The sequence below is a fragment of the Convolutriloba macropyga genome, chromosome 11 (assembly GCF_964194025.1).
Source record: "Convolutriloba macropyga chromosome 11, txConMacr16.3, whole genome shotgun sequence".
Taxonomy (NCBI): Eukaryota; Metazoa; Xenacoelomorpha; order Acoela; family Convolutidae; genus Convolutriloba; species Convolutriloba macropyga.
The window spans coordinates 49,742,435-49,760,537 of NC_134478.1; the positions used below are offsets into that span (position 1 = coordinate 49,742,435).

The 18,103-nt window shown below is 33.9% G+C and overlaps 1 protein-coding gene and 1 non-coding gene across 2 annotated transcripts in view; one reads left to right on the plus strand and one right to left on the minus strand.

Moving 5' to 3' along the window:
* The window catches only part of LOC142349159 (low-density lipoprotein receptor-related protein 2-like), a 341,838-nt gene that overhangs the window by 238,351 nt on the left and 85,384 nt on the right, over positions 1 to 18,103 (plus strand). The window contains 7 exon segments of the mRNA XM_075400574.1: positions 5,622 to 5,733; positions 9,705 to 9,932; positions 10,443 to 10,578; positions 10,988 to 11,144; positions 11,698 to 12,055; positions 17,342 to 17,515; positions 17,762 to 18,002. Of these exon segments, the coding sequence (XP_075256689.1) occupies positions 5,622 to 5,733; positions 9,705 to 9,932; positions 10,443 to 10,578; positions 10,988 to 11,144; positions 11,698 to 12,055; positions 17,342 to 17,515; positions 17,762 to 18,002 (1,406 nt within the window).
* Positions 17,010 to 17,081, minus strand: Trnad-guc (transfer RNA aspartic acid (anticodon GUC)). Its single transcript has one exon. It is a non-coding gene; the product is annotated as a tRNA-Asp (tRNA).

Sequence of the window (18,103 nt, forward strand, 5' to 3'; positions counted from 1 at the left end):
AGGTTTAGTTGTTACGATCTGAATCTGTTAACTTGCTAGCTGTTTGAATTTTTTGGTTTTTCCCTGGCAAGTTTGATTTTCCCTGGCGAACTTTGGATTCGTTAAATTTCAAGCGCCAACTCTTTGGGAAAGTTTATCAGCCAGGGAGAGGGTTTTGAGAGACTTAAATTCTAAAATGAGACCAAAGTTTGTTAAGCAAAATTGTTGCGGATTCCACTTTCGGTTTGTAGTTCTGATTTTGAGTTGTTTGAGAAGTGTGCGAGAACTAAAAACTCAACCTCTGATATTTTCAACGGATTGCAGCTTGTTCGATGTGTTTTTCATCAGTTACGTTTGGCCAACTCGATGTGTTCCTCTTATGAAGAAATCGCTACTTTACCTCACAGGCAGGGCTCGCGTTCTCACAAAGAAATTTTTTTTATTTTGATAATTTTTATGTTTTTGCCCATTGATTCTGGAATTTTTATCATGTAAGATCTGATAAGATGCCGATTAAAAATTTTTATTGTGTAAGATATTGTCTGGTCATACACGATAAAAGACTCTCCCCTAAAAAAACTCTGCCCTATTAAACTTAAATCGGGTAAGATCTGATTAGATGCTTACCAGATCTTATAAGATAATAATTCAATCTTGCTGAATTGTTAGCTTGTAAGATCTGATAATTATCTTATCAATTTTTACACGATAAAGGTTCTCGTATGGAAGAGTTTTGTTTCGTGTAGGATCTGATAAGACATGTTAAAATGATTTCAATATTGCCGCATAACGTTGTCAAGTTCCTATTGAAGTAAAAAAATCGGTCAATTAATCAATTAAGAAACAAAAAAATGTTTGTTGATTCTCTTTTGACGGCAGTTTTATTCTGAGTCTCAACTAACTACTATGGCTCAACTTAGCCGACCAAGATAATGTTGGGCTGTGACAAAATTCAACGTAGTTTGATAATCACCGCTTCAGAAAAGCCCCTGATACTCGAATAACTTTTTTCTCTTTGAGAAGATAATTTTCTCTTTGTTGCTTTGATACTTAAGTGTTGCATGCTGTAGCGTTTTGGCTACTTTTTGAAAGCAACTCCTAATTGTCTTCAATTTGAAGAACATGCCATGCCGAAAGAAAGGATGAGTCATAGCTTCAAAGTGTTTAATTTACACGATCTTATTAGAATCTTATTATATCTTAAACGATAAACTTTTTTTGTCAGGCAGAATTTTTATCGTGTAAGATCTTATAAGGCAGAATTTTTATCGTGTAAGGTCTTATGAGGCAGAATTTTTATCGTGTGAGATCTGATCAGATCTGATAATTTTTTAAATCGCGTAAGACATGTTAAATTGTCTTCCAAAGTCTTAATCTTATAAATACTTATGAGACAATTTTGCAAGATATTGCTCGATAAAAATTCTCAGATGTCTGGGGTTTTTTCAAAATTTATCCTCTGATTTTTAATTTTTTGTTGCGTTCTATCATTCCATATTTTTGGATGCAAATAAACCATTTCCATTGTTCATATTTTGCATGAGAATAAACCATACATTTTCAATACCTAAATAATTATTTATACATACTTCCAAGTAAAACTTTTTTTGGAAACTCGAAAGTTTCTTCGGAAAGTTCATCTGATGTTTTTCAAAAAATTGTCAAAAAATGGTCCTCTAGTTATCATTCACACGTCCCTTGTCAAAATTCCTTAAACGCCCGGGCTGACCATCCAGATTATATCAGTACGGAACCATTCTATATCAATTCTAACTTGTAAAACCAATATTGAAACGGTACATATACTTCGAAAAAGTTCATTATGCCCAGAGAAAAAGCAAACGACTTATCAGAATGAACCGTATATTTCCTGTGTAAAATCAGAGCGAAATGGGAACTTTGCAATTTTGCAAAAGATTTAAATTGCTTGCAAGCGACTGAAAACAATGTTTTTTATACATCAATGACAAACTGGCTTCTGCATACTGAATTTTTGAACTTTTTGATGTAATTAGCTGTATCGTCACTTTGAAGACGTCGCAGCAAAAAAATGTAAGAGTTTTAACGTGGATTCAGGAAAGCGACGTTTAAGGACACTTATTACTTAATTTTGTCGAAATTGTGCTTAACACTATTAGTATATCAAATCATTGTGTTACCACATGCTTCAGTTGTTCCAATTGATAGTTTCTGACAACTAATATTTATAGTGTGTTATTTAATTTAGCCACTTTTGCTCTTGATATAAAATTGTGTCAAATGTTCATTTATTTACATGGAAAAAAGGAAAATCGTTGAGAGTGTACAAGTATACCAGCCTGATGCTGTTTTTAAGTGTTTTTGCATTTTATATTAGGTTACCTCCATTCAGTATTTCGAAGGAACAGTCCTTGAATTGTTTTTGTTTCAGGCTCGCTTTTGTTTGACTGCAAAAGTTTGGTTAGAAGTCTGAGAAATTGAACTTCTTATGCTAACAAGGGGTCATTTTTTGCATTGCGGCGGTTTTATCGATCACTGTTTGATCACTGTAATTAGGGCCCCCTAAGGCCATTCTATTATCCCTGATTGCACTCATTTTTAGACGGTTGCCAGCGCTATCGGTTCACAGCTTTTTGTTACCCTAACCGGTTGCGTTAAATCATAAAAGTTAGTGGTCTCTGTGATCTGCAGTCGGTCTAGGTTTATTGTTTTAGGATATTATATCTGATGTAAAATAATTTAAAATCTGCTTAGTGAAAGTTAATCTACCTATCCTTAGAAGTATAAGTTTTTTCTTTTGAATCGGTACCAGAAATTTTTATAGGTATTATCATAATTCATGGGCTTAAGCATCTCATCGAAATTTTTTTTTTACTAATCGTCGTGTTTTTAAACTTGAAAAGCTGCTTTAATTGTTTTGAATTTTGCAACTTTTTTCACTTTTATAATTTTCAAGTTTAAAATTTTGGTCACTGCTTTTTTTATGATGAATGTGTTTTTTGGTTGAATATCACATTTGGAGGTTAATCTGATTGGTTGTAAAGAAGTTCATTCTTTGTTAATGTCTACTGAATGCATTACCCTTTGACCCGGAGTTCTTCCTTAGCTTATTTACTTGTGTTGAAAAGGTGCATTGTTTCAATGCACTTCATAGTCATCATTGTCATTTTCGTCATTTTGTTTTGCGTAGTTTGATATTTTTTAGCTGATTTTTTTCTTGCCAAATATTTACTCCGTGAGATTTTTTTTACTTATACCCCTTCTGTGTTTCATTTGTTTTAGACTGGTTTGTGTTTTAATTTTTTTCTACTCTTGTTGAAAAAGGTAGTGTAAAGTCGTTAGCACCACGTTCGGGAATTAATTGTTGACTTTAGGCATATCGGAAATATCGTTTAAAACGTTTCTTGGCTTTGTTCTATTGCTTTTTTTGTCCAGAATCTAATACAGCAAAAATGTACTTATGCATACAGAAGAACTGCCTACAGAATTTGTATCACCTATTTTTTAAATATTTATTGAGCCAACCAAACTTTTGATGCGGTTGAAATTGGTTGACTGCGAAACGCAGTTTGTCTTATTTTATCCGCAGCTAGCGGTAACTTGTCCCAAAATTATGATGCTACAATAATTGAGCTATAATTATATCTAACAGTGACATATTAAAAATAGTTTTCAAGATGTCCAAAATTTAGATTGAAACAAAAAAATTATATTGAATTCAAATCATGCAAGCACTATCCTATCACCAAACTATTAAATTTAGATTGTTGTTCTCCTAAAAAAATTATGAATGGTCCTAATTTGCTATTTAATCACTACACATTGTATTTTGATAGCTATTTGTCATGTCTATTTTGATTATAATTCTGGTACTTGTCACTTTCTTCATCTTTCACATCTGATGCTTTAATTTTTGACTACTGTCATGATTTATAAATATACATAGGAGTTGACTTGCCGCCCCGAGTTGATCGACTTCCCTTTTAGATCGGTTTTCTTTTTAATTGACCTCGTTTTTTTAAGGTATACTGTCATGTTGAAATCTATAAGTTTTTCTGTTTTTCTTAGATAGTTTATTTGTTTTTTGCTGAGCGAAGACTTTTCGTGTAATATTTTGTATAGTACTTTTGCTTAATTTTTTACAATACCATACATAGAATTTGTATAGCATTTTTCAGTACTATTTTTTATTTGTAACTAGTATTTGAGTAGTATATTTATATAATAATTCACTCAAAGCTTTGTTGCCGCGTATGAATGTAAAAAGCGAGCCCTGACTATCCATTTTGGTGACGAAAAGGTATCTTCGGGATAACTTCATGGCTAAATGGATCTGTATTCATTGACAGACAAGATCGAAAGAAGAGCATAGACGCCTGCAACGATTGCGTACAAATTGTGAAGGATAAGAAAATGCGTAAGAGAACGAGAAGAGATAACAAAAGCTTAGAAAATGGAAATTTGTAGTTTGGAATCAGCGAATGTTACAAAATTCATTGGACAGAGTTCAAAGGTCAAAGTTCAAATTTACAACATGTACAACTAAAACATAAAATTGGGGTAAAGGGAAAAGCATTGGCATTCAAATGACCATATCGATGGTCAATTTTCTTTCTACAACATCAATTTTTTCCGTTTATTTAGTTCCGTTTATTCGGGGTTTATTTAATAGACCCGCTATTTCTAGTTGCTATCAGCGATTTATTATGATTAAATATATTTTTTGGAAGGTGAAAACTGATGTTTTTCGATTTGGGTGAAACAATGTTTCTTTGGGTTCATTTGATTAACTCGATTGTACTTAACTATAAGATCTCAATTTTCTTTTCGTAGTATAGTTTCTTTTCTAGCACTTGCATTAGTTTTTTTTGTTATCTCTTCTCAATTCGACTAGGGTTAATTGTGTTCCCCGAGGGTACTCGTAACATGAAGGGTAGCCACCTTTTGCCCTTCAAAAAGGGCGCATTCCACATGGCCAAACAGTGCGGTGGCATCAAACTAATGCCAGTCATCATATCCAGTCTACAGCCTAGAATTGACCAGGGATGGACAGTTGATTAAATTCTTATTTTTATTTCAAACTTAATCAGGTTTTTTGCGCTATTTTTTAGTTTTTTATACGGAAGGTGGACTTTTAAAATTAAGGTGATTTCTTAAAATAAATTTGTTTTTTAGTAAGCCCGGGCTTACTTTTAAGAAATGAGAAATCGCCTCTTTAAAATTTAGCTTATTTAAAATTAAATTCATTTTAAACGTCACCTAGCTGACTTTTAAAATGAAATTTGATTTTGAAATTGTTTTTTAAAGAGGTGATTTCTAATTTTCTTACTTTTATAATCAAAATTTGGATCAGGAAATTGAGTTTTCTGACTCTTGCAGCTTCATTCGTTATAATTTTAAGGCTTGTAATTTGGTACGTCAATGAAGTATTTTCCCATTTTTGCCATAGATTTGAAAACATTAATGAACGCATTGAACTGTTCAAAGGGCAAAAATTTTCACTTCTTTAGGCTGTAACGCATTTGGAAACCAACCTTAGCTGTTCATGTATGATTAATTTACGGGGAAAATGAAAATAATTTAATTGACATGATAACGAAAACGAAAAACTTCCCAAATTCGATAAAAAATGAAAGTAAAAAATTTACCAACTGCCCTTGTAGAAACGATGCATTATGATTCCTGGAAAAGTGATAGTGAGTGTGTTGCCTGCAATTGAAACGAAGGATGCAAGCATTGACGAATTGGTCAAGGACAGCTATTACAAAATGGACTGTGAATTTGAAAAACTTAATAGTGAAATTGCTAATAACTAACAAATTTAAACCATATCAATCTAACCGTTTTTACCTTATGTAAGTACCACGTGAGAGCCACTCTAACTTTGTGGTCCTTAGCAGAAAATGTGAGTTATGAAATTATCAGAAGTTACAGCTCAAATATGTAAGGGTATTATGATAAAAAATAGAACAGTGAGAAAACCACAGAAGCTTCAGATTTCAAATAGTTTCTGCTCTTATTACGATCATGCGGCTGGGGCTATATTATTCAGTAAAATTGGGCTAAGTAATTAAGCTGAAAAAACTGTGCCGTCATTTCCGTGACTTGATGGAAATGGGAATCCTAGAGCACGTAAAAGCATTGTCATTTATCTCAAATGTTGTTTCTAAATTTCTTTGAAAAATTGAAATTCTTTATCTGCATCTCCATTGAATTTTTATTAGTTTTGGTTCATCTAGTTCTAATTTTAATTCTAATTTAACTTCATTTAAGTTTGTTTTCACCTAATTTTTCCTTTGTGTCCTTGGATAATAGTCGACCTGAGGCTCTCACGGCAAAAACTTTTTTTGAACGAAGCCGATTTGTCTTATTGGGATTAAGTCCTAAGAGATGAAATGCAATTAATTATTGGTTTCTAGTTGTTGCAATTTTGTCTGAGCTAAGGTCATTCTCTTTTTACAAGGGTATCTGTAAAGGAACCAAATTTCTTTTTTGTGTATCCCCCCAAAATTTATCTTAAACGTCTTTATTTCTCAATTTAGAAGTCACTTAATTGTTTTTCACAAGTTATCGAATGCTTGACTTCATTGCTCCTAAAATCTTCATAGCTATTTTTCGGGTTTCAAAACCACAATTTAATTGTAAATTGTGCAGTTTGACGATAAATATCTTGCTCCTCGATTGTAACAAAAATTGTGCCCATGTAATCGTATAAATGTGGATTGATTTGAGACTATAATTTGGGAAAATCCAGAGAATTGCAGTCTGCAGTTGAACTTGTCTTGGTACGCAAGATTACGACCGAAGAGCATTAACGAACGGGAATTTTTGTGTGCCTCTGCAATCTTAACGAATATTCCCAGACACTAAATAAAATCCTGTTCAAATAAAATTATGGTGTCTTAATTTTGATTGAAAAAATTTTGCCAGGATTCTGTGCTTTGCTCATCGAAGATTTAGGCCAGTAGTTTGAGTTTGAAACTGCAATAACTTAACTTCATTGGTTTTGGGTATAATTGTGCCGTCATTTTCGTCACTAGATGGAAATGGGAAACCTAGAGACGTAAAAGAATTGTCATTTATCTCAATTGTTTGTTTCTAAATTTCCTTGAAAAAATTGAAATTATTTATCTGAATCTCCGTTGAATTTTTATTAGTTTTGGTTCAACTAGTTCTTGTTTTGGTTTTCTTCTTGGAATGTTTTTATCGTATTTTAATATACATGTGGAATTTCAAATCTTGCTAATTAGCCAGAAGACGCTGATTGTTTGGAAGTTTTATTGTTTCAAAAGAACAAACTCATAAGATCCATTACGAGCTGAAAAAAATCGGAAAAAATAGTTACAGTATGGAGTTTCTTGATGTGTACAAGCGTGAATTTTTTGTATTCCTTCAATTAAATTGAGAAGGATGTGATGCATACAAAAATTCTTCTGTTCCAGCTAAATTTCTCTCTAGCATTATTTGTTTTCTTGAGTTTATTTGCTAATAACTGACGTGAAAACTTCTCTTCCTGAGATTTGCGAAAAAATCTTTCTAAGAAAAATGCTCAATTGAGCTCTCTGCAAGTCATTTTATTTTAGAATATGATATTGACTTCAGTGTGATTTCTAATCGGAACTTAATTCGTTTAATTCAAAAACTTTTGCTTGTTTTATTATTTTTCCACTGTGTTATGGCATCTTAAATTAACATTTGTCAGTTGGAAAAGATTTCATTGCTCAGTGTTATGGCATCTTAATATAACATTTGTCTTTTCAATTTTTTAATTTTATCAAAGTTTTTTCAACATTACTTCTTTTATTTCTCAGAACAAAATGCCTAAAGCTACCAAGGGAACACGGTTGATGCTTTTTCTAACCGATGCAAATACTTCCTAAATACTTCCTACTTCCCATAAGAAATTATAATTTTGGCTGTTTGGTTTGCTTGTTAATTGAAAATATCAATATCCTTCTTTTGGTTCAGACTTATAAAAAATGCGAAAAAATATTTTGAGTCAATTGAGTTTGGAACTTTTGCTGTTATCATTTTTACTGTTTCATTGAATTTTGTGTAATTTTAAATTTTCGGCTTGCTTTTGAGAAATATATCAGAAAACATTTTCTGAAGTTGAATCGAGAAGCTAAAAATAAGTTGTTTTAATTAACGTTGCAGCGCCATTGATGGAGTGGCAGTAAATTGTGCAGTTGTTTCATAGTTGAGCCGTTCAATACTATTTGAAACGTTGCGAAAAATTTCCTTGTTTGGGGAGTGGGGTAGTATGTTGGTGTGAATTGCACACATAATTGGGCATTTCGAAAGCGCACCGATTTTTGCAGTTTCAGATTTTTAATAAAGTATGGTTTTTCTTCAAATGTTCATTTACTTAGGCTATGAAAACGTCCGTTGGCAGCCAATTTGTTCCCCGAAATTAATATGTTGTAATTGAAAAATATGCGTAATTAGATGGAGCGTCTTGATTTTTTATCTTTATTTTGTTGTCATTGCGTAGTATAAATTTATAAGCGTATAAGCTTGGTTAGTGATAGGAGTAATGTCCTGATAGAAATGATCTACAAAATAAAGATGAAGATGATAAAAGTAACATAAGCTATTTGTTTTTCATTGAAAAATATTTCATTTTTGCCTGAAAATTTATATCTTTTGAGAAAACATTATATCTCTTGAACACAATAAATCCGTGCAACAAGCTGAGCATTTAAATTTGTAACAAGCAGTGGGGTTATCACTTTCAATTCACTTAAGTTGAGCTTCAGTCATCAAAATCATTGACTTTTGGATCCCCCCCCCTGCCCCAGCCTTATATAGTCAATCTATTTGCACCCCACTGGAATGCGATTTTTGACTTATCGATACCTGTTTTGAAAACTAATTATTCAACTGCTGCAATTTGTAACTTTTTACATACGCACTAATTTCAGAACTTCGCTGCATAATTATATTACAAATGCCATTTGTGTTTAATTGTATTTGTGAGCGTATGAGTTGCAAGCAGTATGCTATTGCATGTAGAAATGGGGGGTGCAAATCGACGTGGGGTGCAATACTAGAGACGATCCTGAATCTCGCTGATAATTGAAAGCGCATAATTTGCAACCCCGAACGCATGCGCTATATTTATACATAAAGATTTCCTATGCAATGACTTCAGTTCTTTGGGGGTGAGTAACGTACTTGGAAGAGGGTGGGGGCTTAAGGGTATTCAAACTGTTATCCATGTTTTCTAATATTTTTTTTGTTAAGTAGACAAGTCCATCTGTTGAAGACGTTTTGTTCTGAATGCCAAACTGCTTCCGTATAATCAACTTTCTGAAAGCCAAATTGTCTTTTTTGAACCATCCCATAATTGTTTGGAATTTAAACTCGCCGTGCGTTTGCCAGCTTTGATTTATTTGGTTAATAAGGATTTGCTATAATCCTTATTAATGGTTAATAATCCACATGAAGTTGTTTCTTTAAACTTATTGTGGAGTTCTGATATTTCCTGAATTTCCTGAAGTTTCCAAAGACACTGCAACACGCTGGATGTTTTGCATTTTCAAATGAAGAAAGAGTTTAATTCTGCATTTTGGTACAACAGAACAAATGGAATAAGAATTATTCAATCAACTGAACCAAATCAAGCTGACAAAAAACGAGACCAACTAAGATCTGCTTTTCAGATTGCCCAAATAAATAAAAGAATTATTAAATAATTTCTTTCATTTAAAACGGTCTTTTTTAACAGTAGTAGTAATTTTCAGGCAAGGAGGTCACTTCAATCACGTGCTCATATTGGGCCGGATCTGCAACCGATGGTTCCGCAACAGACGCCTCTCCAAATCAAAAGAAACAGTTCTTTGTCACAAAAAACACAGCCTTCACGCATTGGGCTATAATGTCTGTGAATGTAGACGGGGTCATGGAAGTCGTGGCCAATCAGAGTATCGGTGTGAACGGAGTTACGAAGATGACTTATGATCCACACTTGGGTATGTTTCGATCGTGTTCACGTTGAAGGCGTGAATGAAAGATCCCCCCCCCCTCCTCACGAAGTACCTGAACTGAGGGTCCATTTTAAGTTTTTATTTGTAAAACAATCAATGAATATGTTTACAAGAATGTTCACAGATTGCTTCTTGATAAAAAGGTGTTAAAATTGAAACGTCTATTTGGTTGAAGGGCTACATTGGGCAATTTGATAAATTTTTGACAAGAAGTAGAAATTAAAAGATACAATTCTATGCTTTATGTTTATAACCATGAAACTCAAATTATTTTTATTGATTTTTTTCTAAAACTAAGCAAATCATTAAAGTTGCCCTCGAACCGAATAGACGTTTCAATAACTCACATACCTACCAATTTTTCTGTTTCGATGGTGTTTTTTCATATTTTTCATATTTTCCTTATAGATCGAACCGAAGATTTTTTGTTCTTCGATTAATTAGTCTTTTGCTATTTAATAATGATAAAATCTTTAACTTCAATAAATTTTTCAGATTACCTGTATTTTGTGAACCATTACTCAAGTCACTGGGCACTGGAAGTTTTGGACGTCACGGAGGGACGGAGACTCGAACTCACTTCAGCTGACCATGACGATCCTGAGGTGGTAGCTGTCTTCACACAGAAACAGTGAGTGTTTGTGTATCAATCGCAATTGCGTCACTGGCAATCACTCGTTCCTGGTGAATCACAGCGAAGCACTAATCGAGGGAGAAATTAGATCCTTAATCGTAGTAATATTATGAATCAGTAATGAATGAATCATTATACCCTATCATAAACGTTTAAAAGTACAGTTTAGAATGATGAGATTGATCATGATTAATTTTGAAGTCTGGATTCTAATCGGATTCTTAATCGCTCTTCTTTTTGCTCCCTTGTCAGGGAGCAAAATTACATATTAATGGACAGTTGAAATAATCTTCTGTTTTAATTATCTTTCTGTTTCTTCGCGCAGTACCGGTTTAATGGATAAAAACCTACGTCTGGAACTGAGCGATATGTTAATGATCACTGTCTAAGTTTTTCTCTGTTTTAGAACTTTCTACTGGTTACTGAGTGACAATACTCTTCATCATTCAAATCTTGACCTCACAGAAGCGAGCCATGATATCACTTTGACCTCTGACAAGACAGCGGTGGACCTTACAGGCTACAATGATGACCTTTACATTGCCTACACTGACTCTGTAGAGGTTAATTCCAATTCCATTTTTTCTTTTTTTTAGAGAAAAATTTTTCATTTTTGCCACCTTATTGCTTTAAAAAAGAAATTAATAACTTCTCAACCTGCAACCTGTAAGATTGTCATGCAAAATTATTAGAAAAACTGCACGTCTTTATGTTTGTTCAATGCATATATTTATTGGTCACAACTAAATTGCCTGAAAAAATATCCAAAAATCTCGTAGTATATATTGTTTTGTAACGTTGCAAAACATCCAAATTTTTTCAAATCGTAAGGTTTCAAATCTTGTTTAACTTATACAATTGCCGAGTCTTCCCCCCCCCCAGCTTAGTGGTCAGATAACCTATAGCCCCCCATTATAGTAAATGTACCATAATAGGGGGCTATATTTTCATGGGGGGGCTATAATGGGAAAGACCCAATTGCCGAGGAAATATCCATATCACCTCTTAAGTTTTTGTCTGTTGAACGGAATTTAACTTGCTTAATCATAAAATTTCAGTTACATAACTCCAGAAGTCATGTTACGTAATCTTCAAATCGGATGTCCTTCATTTTAGAAAAGAAGTATTCAGAGTGACGTATGGACTGCCATTGGTACCATCAACTTCGATTCTGAAAATGTCACTTCGGTGTTCGCGACCGATTCTATCCTCTATGTTGCCCTAACATCGGGCAAAGTCGAGAAAATCACCCTGGCTGATTGGACGAAATCTAACACGCCTTTTGCAGATTTTTCAAATGTGGGAATCTCTGATTTTTGTGTGAAGACTTCAGCGACTGAAGACCCGACTGGGTTTAAGTCTGCGTGTACTGGGACTCCACAATGCGATGAGTTCTGCTTTGACGTTGCAGGAGCCCCGACTTGTTATTGTGGACACAATGACGCCAAAGTTGAAGTCAACACCGACTGTCCAGGTTTGTTATAGTTGTTCGTTTTTAAACGAATTTAAATGTCAAAATCAGAGGATTTGTGGAACCCATTGATTGTTGAGGTCAGTTGAGGTTTTTTAGCTATAGCCAATTCGATGGCACCAAAGACGAAGTCGATCTGTCGTTCTTTTAAGTGACTAATTTTACAGGTTTATTGTTCCGACCCCACTTGTGGGGGAAGGAACTATATACTCAAATGGGTTTTTTTTTTTTTTTGTTCAGTGAATTTTGGCCGATCGATATATTCGTCGTAGAGAAATGTGAGTGGTATCATTAAAAAGCTGGTCCAGCGTAGAATTCAAAAGTAAAAAGATTTTTTTGAATTGCGTTTTTTTCGAGGAGTTATCGAGGATTGAAGTTTTGTGTGAACAATGGGATTTTTAGCATGATTGTTCACTTTTAGTACAATTTTCTTCAAACTAAGATCTTTTTTACGAAAACATTAATTCAAATTTCTATAAAAAGAATAAATTTTGAGTTCGTAAAAGTTGAATGCAAGGCGATAGAAAGACTAGTTCTGGTCTCATAGGGAAGTTCACTATCAAAAAAAAATCGAACTCTAATTGAGAGCCCTTTTTTTAATAAAACTTTTCTCTTTTTTGCTTTTTTAAGTCACCTAGAGACAAGTCACATTTTATATCGACGTTCTATTAATGACAAAACTCCTTTATAGTCGAATGAAGCGCAATGAACAAAAAACGTCGTTTTCAAGGAATTGCTCATGTTTTTTTTTGGCTTCGATTCTGAGTTTTCGTAATTTTGAATGAAATTTTGAATTTCTTTTTGAAGTTTTACTATTTTTTTTGGAGTCCTATGGTAGGGATTCATTGACTAACAGTGCAATATGTTCCATAATGAGCATTAAGTGAACATGTCTATTTCATTGAGGGGGCGGCTAATGGCTGTTAAGACTTAAAAAATAATTTTTCGAATTTTTTTTTGAATATTAAAGAATCATAATCTTATTATAGTGAATTGTAAGTCAGTCCAGGGGTGAGAGCACCCTCTTCCTTCCTACTGCAACCAAAATTAAACTGGTTAGCGGTTTTATCTTCTATCTATTGGTTATATGACTTCAATGACAAAAAATTTCAATTTTTTAAATTTTTTTTTGGATTTTTACGTATTATTGGTTACTTTTGAAATCTTATCACATTATCCAAATATTGACAGTTCCCATTAGCTTAAAAACGATGTTCTGTGGATGACCAATAAAAATTTTAAACAAAAATTTATGGTTTAAATGGCTTCGACACGTTCTTCTTGCACTTTTCTACTGATTTTTTGGTTTTCTCCTGTTCTTTTTTTGTTGTTTTAATAGTCATTATACTTACTGTGATCTCATAATGAATACCTATGCATGACAAACATAAATGTACTGCCACCGGGGCATCTTTGAGCGTTTTTATTGACTTCCGTTGAAAGCTATTGAATTTAATGTCTGTTAAAATAAAAATCATTTTTCGAAAATTTTATTTGAACAATAACAATTCCTAAATTTTTCTTGAACTGTTAGTGAGTTTCAGTATTGACTGGACCCACTTGCTTTTTACTGCGACTAAAAATATTCTGTTTAGCTGTTTTATCTTCTAGCTATTGGTTATATGACTTCAATGACAAAGATTTCAATTTTTTTAAATTTTTTTTTGGATTTTTTGAATTATTGGTCACTTTTGAACTCTTTATCACATTATCCAAAGATTATTGTAATCCAATTGGCTTAGAGAGGACGTTCAGTGGATCACAGAGAAAGTTTTCAGAGAATAGCTAATGGTTTAATTGTCTTCGACACTTTCTTCTCGCATTTTTCTACTGAATTTTAGTTTTTGCTGTTTTTGTTATTGTTTTCTGTCATAAGACTTATTGTGATGTCTTTTTAACTATCTATGCATGACAGACATCATTTTCCTCCCTATGGGTTATATCTGAGCATCGTCATTGAGCTCCGATGAAAGATTGAGTTTACTGGCTGTTAAGGGTTTAAAAATAATTTTTCGAAACTTTTTTGAAATTCAACCATTCCTAATTTTTTTTCGTGAATACTCTTGGTCATTGTTGGTTCTAACAGAATCCATTTCCGTTCTACTATAGCCAAAATTAATCTGGTTAGCGGTTTTATCTTCTACCTATTAGTTTTAAAACATCAATGCCACGAGAATTCATATTTTTTTTGGGTACTTTATTTTGTTTTTCGATCCTTTTGAAATCTTATCACATCATCTTACTGCTGAGAGTCCCTATTGGTTTAGGGAAGAAGTTCAACGGATCATAAATAAAGTTTTCAGGGAAGAGCTTATGATTTGAGTTGCTTCGACATTTTCTTCAGGCACTTTTCTACTGAATTTGTGGTTTTTGCCTCTCTCTGTTGTTGTTTTCATAGTCATTAACTTGTTGTAAGGTCTTATTGATGAAATACGATTGGCAAAAAAACTTATTGTCCCCTCGAGGCATCATTTATTGTATATACTGGCTTCCGTTGAAGGCTAATGAATTTAATGGCGTTGATAATACGTGTTTTCCCGCAATTTTCGTGCGTCTAATGTATTTGTTTATATTTGTTGATTTTTTGAAATTATATTGATAAAAAAGGTTTTCCCATTGCTCCTGAAAAATTAATTTAAAATTGAAGAGTGTTTAGTGAAAAGTTCATTTTTTTAATGCCTTCGACCCTTTTGTCGCTCAATTTTTTTTCCTGAATTCGCTGTTTTTGTTCTTTAGGTAGCCGTAAATTGCTCACAGATCTCATAGGCTTGTAATTGAGGACTGAATGAATGATGTTGCTCGAAACATTCAGTATATAGCGAATAGGTTCCTTTCGTCAAATTTAACTTCTATTCCTCAATCAGATGTCCCATCGAATTTCGTGTATTTCAAGTAATAACATATATATTGATATTATGTGCCACTGTTGTTTCGTTTTTCTGAACGTTTATTGAATGGCCATTTTTTGCGTTTCTTTTTCTCTTCCTTCAGAACAATCGCGTAATAACAGATCCCAATGGTTTTTAAATGTGGCCCAAGTAAACTTATTTAATCTTTCAGTATAAATCCTTCAACTGAAATAGCAGAAATAACAACTGAATTAAAAATACATATTCAGATGATAGCTATTGATTTTAATGGTAGCAAAGGTTTGTGTTTTTGCAAATCGTTTGTAATTTTTTGAGTTTCTCTTTAGTTTGTTTCTATGGCATAGTCTGACCACAGACGGGTGCTTTTGGTTTTGTAATGACTTTTTAGTAATTTATCAAGGATTTTTTTTATTAAAAACCAATGTTTTTTAAGATTTTTGAATTTTCTTGGTGCAAAAAATGTTGATTAATTTTTAAGTTTCGCCTCACTGTTCGTTCTTTTTGTCGGCTTGTTACCTAGTCTCGTTAAGAAAACTTTTCATCTGCTGTATAGTTAGTAAAAGGTAAACTTGTGTAGTTAAGGTTTTATCTGACTGCATTTTGACGTTGTTACCAGGTGCTTTTAAATTTAGATATTCATTTTTTGCCGCCAAAATTTTGTTGGTGCTATTTTTTTTCTAGTCTCTTCAATGTCAGGTCACGTTGGTGCTGTAATGAAGCATGGCATTAGTAATTCAATTAGTAGATAGAATGTGTAACGATTGTTTTAAACTCAAACATCTATTTTTGTTATCTCTTGATTTGGTTGACATTTTAGTCAAAAATGTAGATGAGCTCGGGTCGGAACATCATGTGCGAACGCACATTAACGAGCCGCCTTGTTAGGCCTCTCGAAGCACATGTTTAAGAATATCGTCGAACACCATGATTAGGCTGACTTAGTAAGAGAAACCAATGATCTAAAAAGCACAGAAGCAAAGGCGAAAGTCAGTAAGAACCGAACCCGGGTTGTTAGGCTGGTAACCAGACTCAATTGCAATTGGGCTGCAGGACTTTTTGGACCAGTGAGTGGTGTATGCGTGTGTATGTATGTGTTTGATTGCTCTCAAACGAAGTTTGTAGCAATTATATTAGTCCTGCGGTCCTTCTGTGCCATTTCGCACTTGACCAATTTTTCGTCTGACGATTTTAATTTTTCGCCCTTAAAAACGTGATGAAAGGGTAACACCTGGAGGGCATTAAGTTCTCATAGAGCCCATCGAGTTGCTAGATGTATGCGATTCACCGAACCGGTTTTGGGACATAAATTTATGGTTTGATTTGCGGTGCCTTAAACCGTAGCTACTGATGAAGCCAACCGCTCGCCAGTCGTTTGAGAGAAATTTGCCCGTCGTTATTTGGTTGTTTATTATATTGTGTTTTTGTGGACATTTAATAGCGTCTATGGGGTATGTGTAGAGAAATTGACAAGTTCTGTTTTGTCCTTTCCTGTTAACTGATCGCAAGGAAAATTTGCCAATTACTTCACTCTGTCCTGTTACTTTCTTGAAGCTATTTAATTCCTCTCGAATGAACTTTGAAGCATGAAGCAGTTATAGTAAACGTGTATGTCTTTTAATGCAAAATTTTTGCTTGACAATTGTCATCTTGTACCTATCTTCAATTTGACTTTTACAATTTTCACTTTTAACTTCTTTTTTGGGTGATAGTAATTGCTCTTATTCAGAAATTTAGTCTGTTCCTAAAATAATAAGTGCTTGCGTAAGAAGGAAAGTTACAAGGGCATGCTGGAAGAGTGGCTGATGATTAAAGCTAGCAGGAAGGAGGCCGGGGTTGAAAGCCCTTGTCGGATGTTTTTTGCGTCCATAAGGAAAAATATATCTACAGCCCCCCTCTGAATTAAACCGCCCCGCCTGTCGTTCGAGATTAGTTTATCCGACGTTAGTCCGTTTATGTTTTAATGTGTTTGACCTTTCGACTGACCTCTCTGACCTCCTTACTTTTTGAAATTTGCATGTTGTTTATAGAGAGTTTTTTGAGCACGTGAGGAATCTCTCCTCAAAATTATTCGAAATGGTGGAAAAGATCTCTCTGTCGGGGAATCGAACCCCGGTCTCCAGAGTGACAGTCTGGGATACTCACCACTATACTAACAGAGACTTGCAAAAACATTTTCATTGATTTCATAGCTGTGATGAAATAGTTTTTTTTCTTGAATCTGTCTAGTTTTTAAGTTGTATATTATTAGTCGGAGCTCAAGATGACATCTCTATCTGAAAGAGAAAAGCAAATCCTTGGTACTGCGGATCCAGTTACACCAATAGAGTTACATAATTGAAGAAATACAACTCAAAGATTGAGTGAGTTGTTTCAGAAATTATGAAAAATAATAATTACTATCCATTTTTCGCTGTTTTAGAACCGTCATTCCAAATGGCGACTAGCAGTGGTCTTAGTGTGAAAGGACTTGCCAGTAAAGGTGCACAGCAGTCCAACTTTGACAGTGAAGTGGTAGTAACCGATGCAGATGATTCAATGGGCTACATTAGTGACTTGTCTTACAACAGTGAACTGTCAACCATCTACATTGCATGTAAGATCCTTTAAATCGAGAAAATCTTATTCATTTTTTACTCTCATATATTGAGAGGTAATGCTATAGGCTCTTATTAGGCCGAATAAACCTTACTATCCACATTTGAACGATATGGTATGTTCGGTGACAACATATTTATGAGAAAAAGTCATCAATAATTTTTGTGGGGGGGGGGGGGGGGGGGGGTGGAAGGTGGCAGTTTCCAGTTATTCTGAGGCTTCCTGTCATCACGATTTGTTTCAGTGGACAATGAAATCCGGACAATTAGCCAATCAGATGGGAGCGAAGCGACTCGACTCACATTAGACTACAACATTAAGCGAGTGAGAGTTGATCACGCGGATGACAGAGTTTACATTGCAGGAGAGGATGGAGATATAGAGTATTACGACTTCAAGGACACAACTGACAATGTGAAAGATACGAGACATATAGTCATTAGTCAGATCCACGCGTCTGATTTCGTGGTCGATTTCTGTTACAAGTAAGTGCCTATGAAAATTGAAGCTTTTGATCTCAGGGTTCTTTTTGAATTCAATAAAGGATCACAGATATCTTCTCATATATTAAATGTAAGTCGCACTT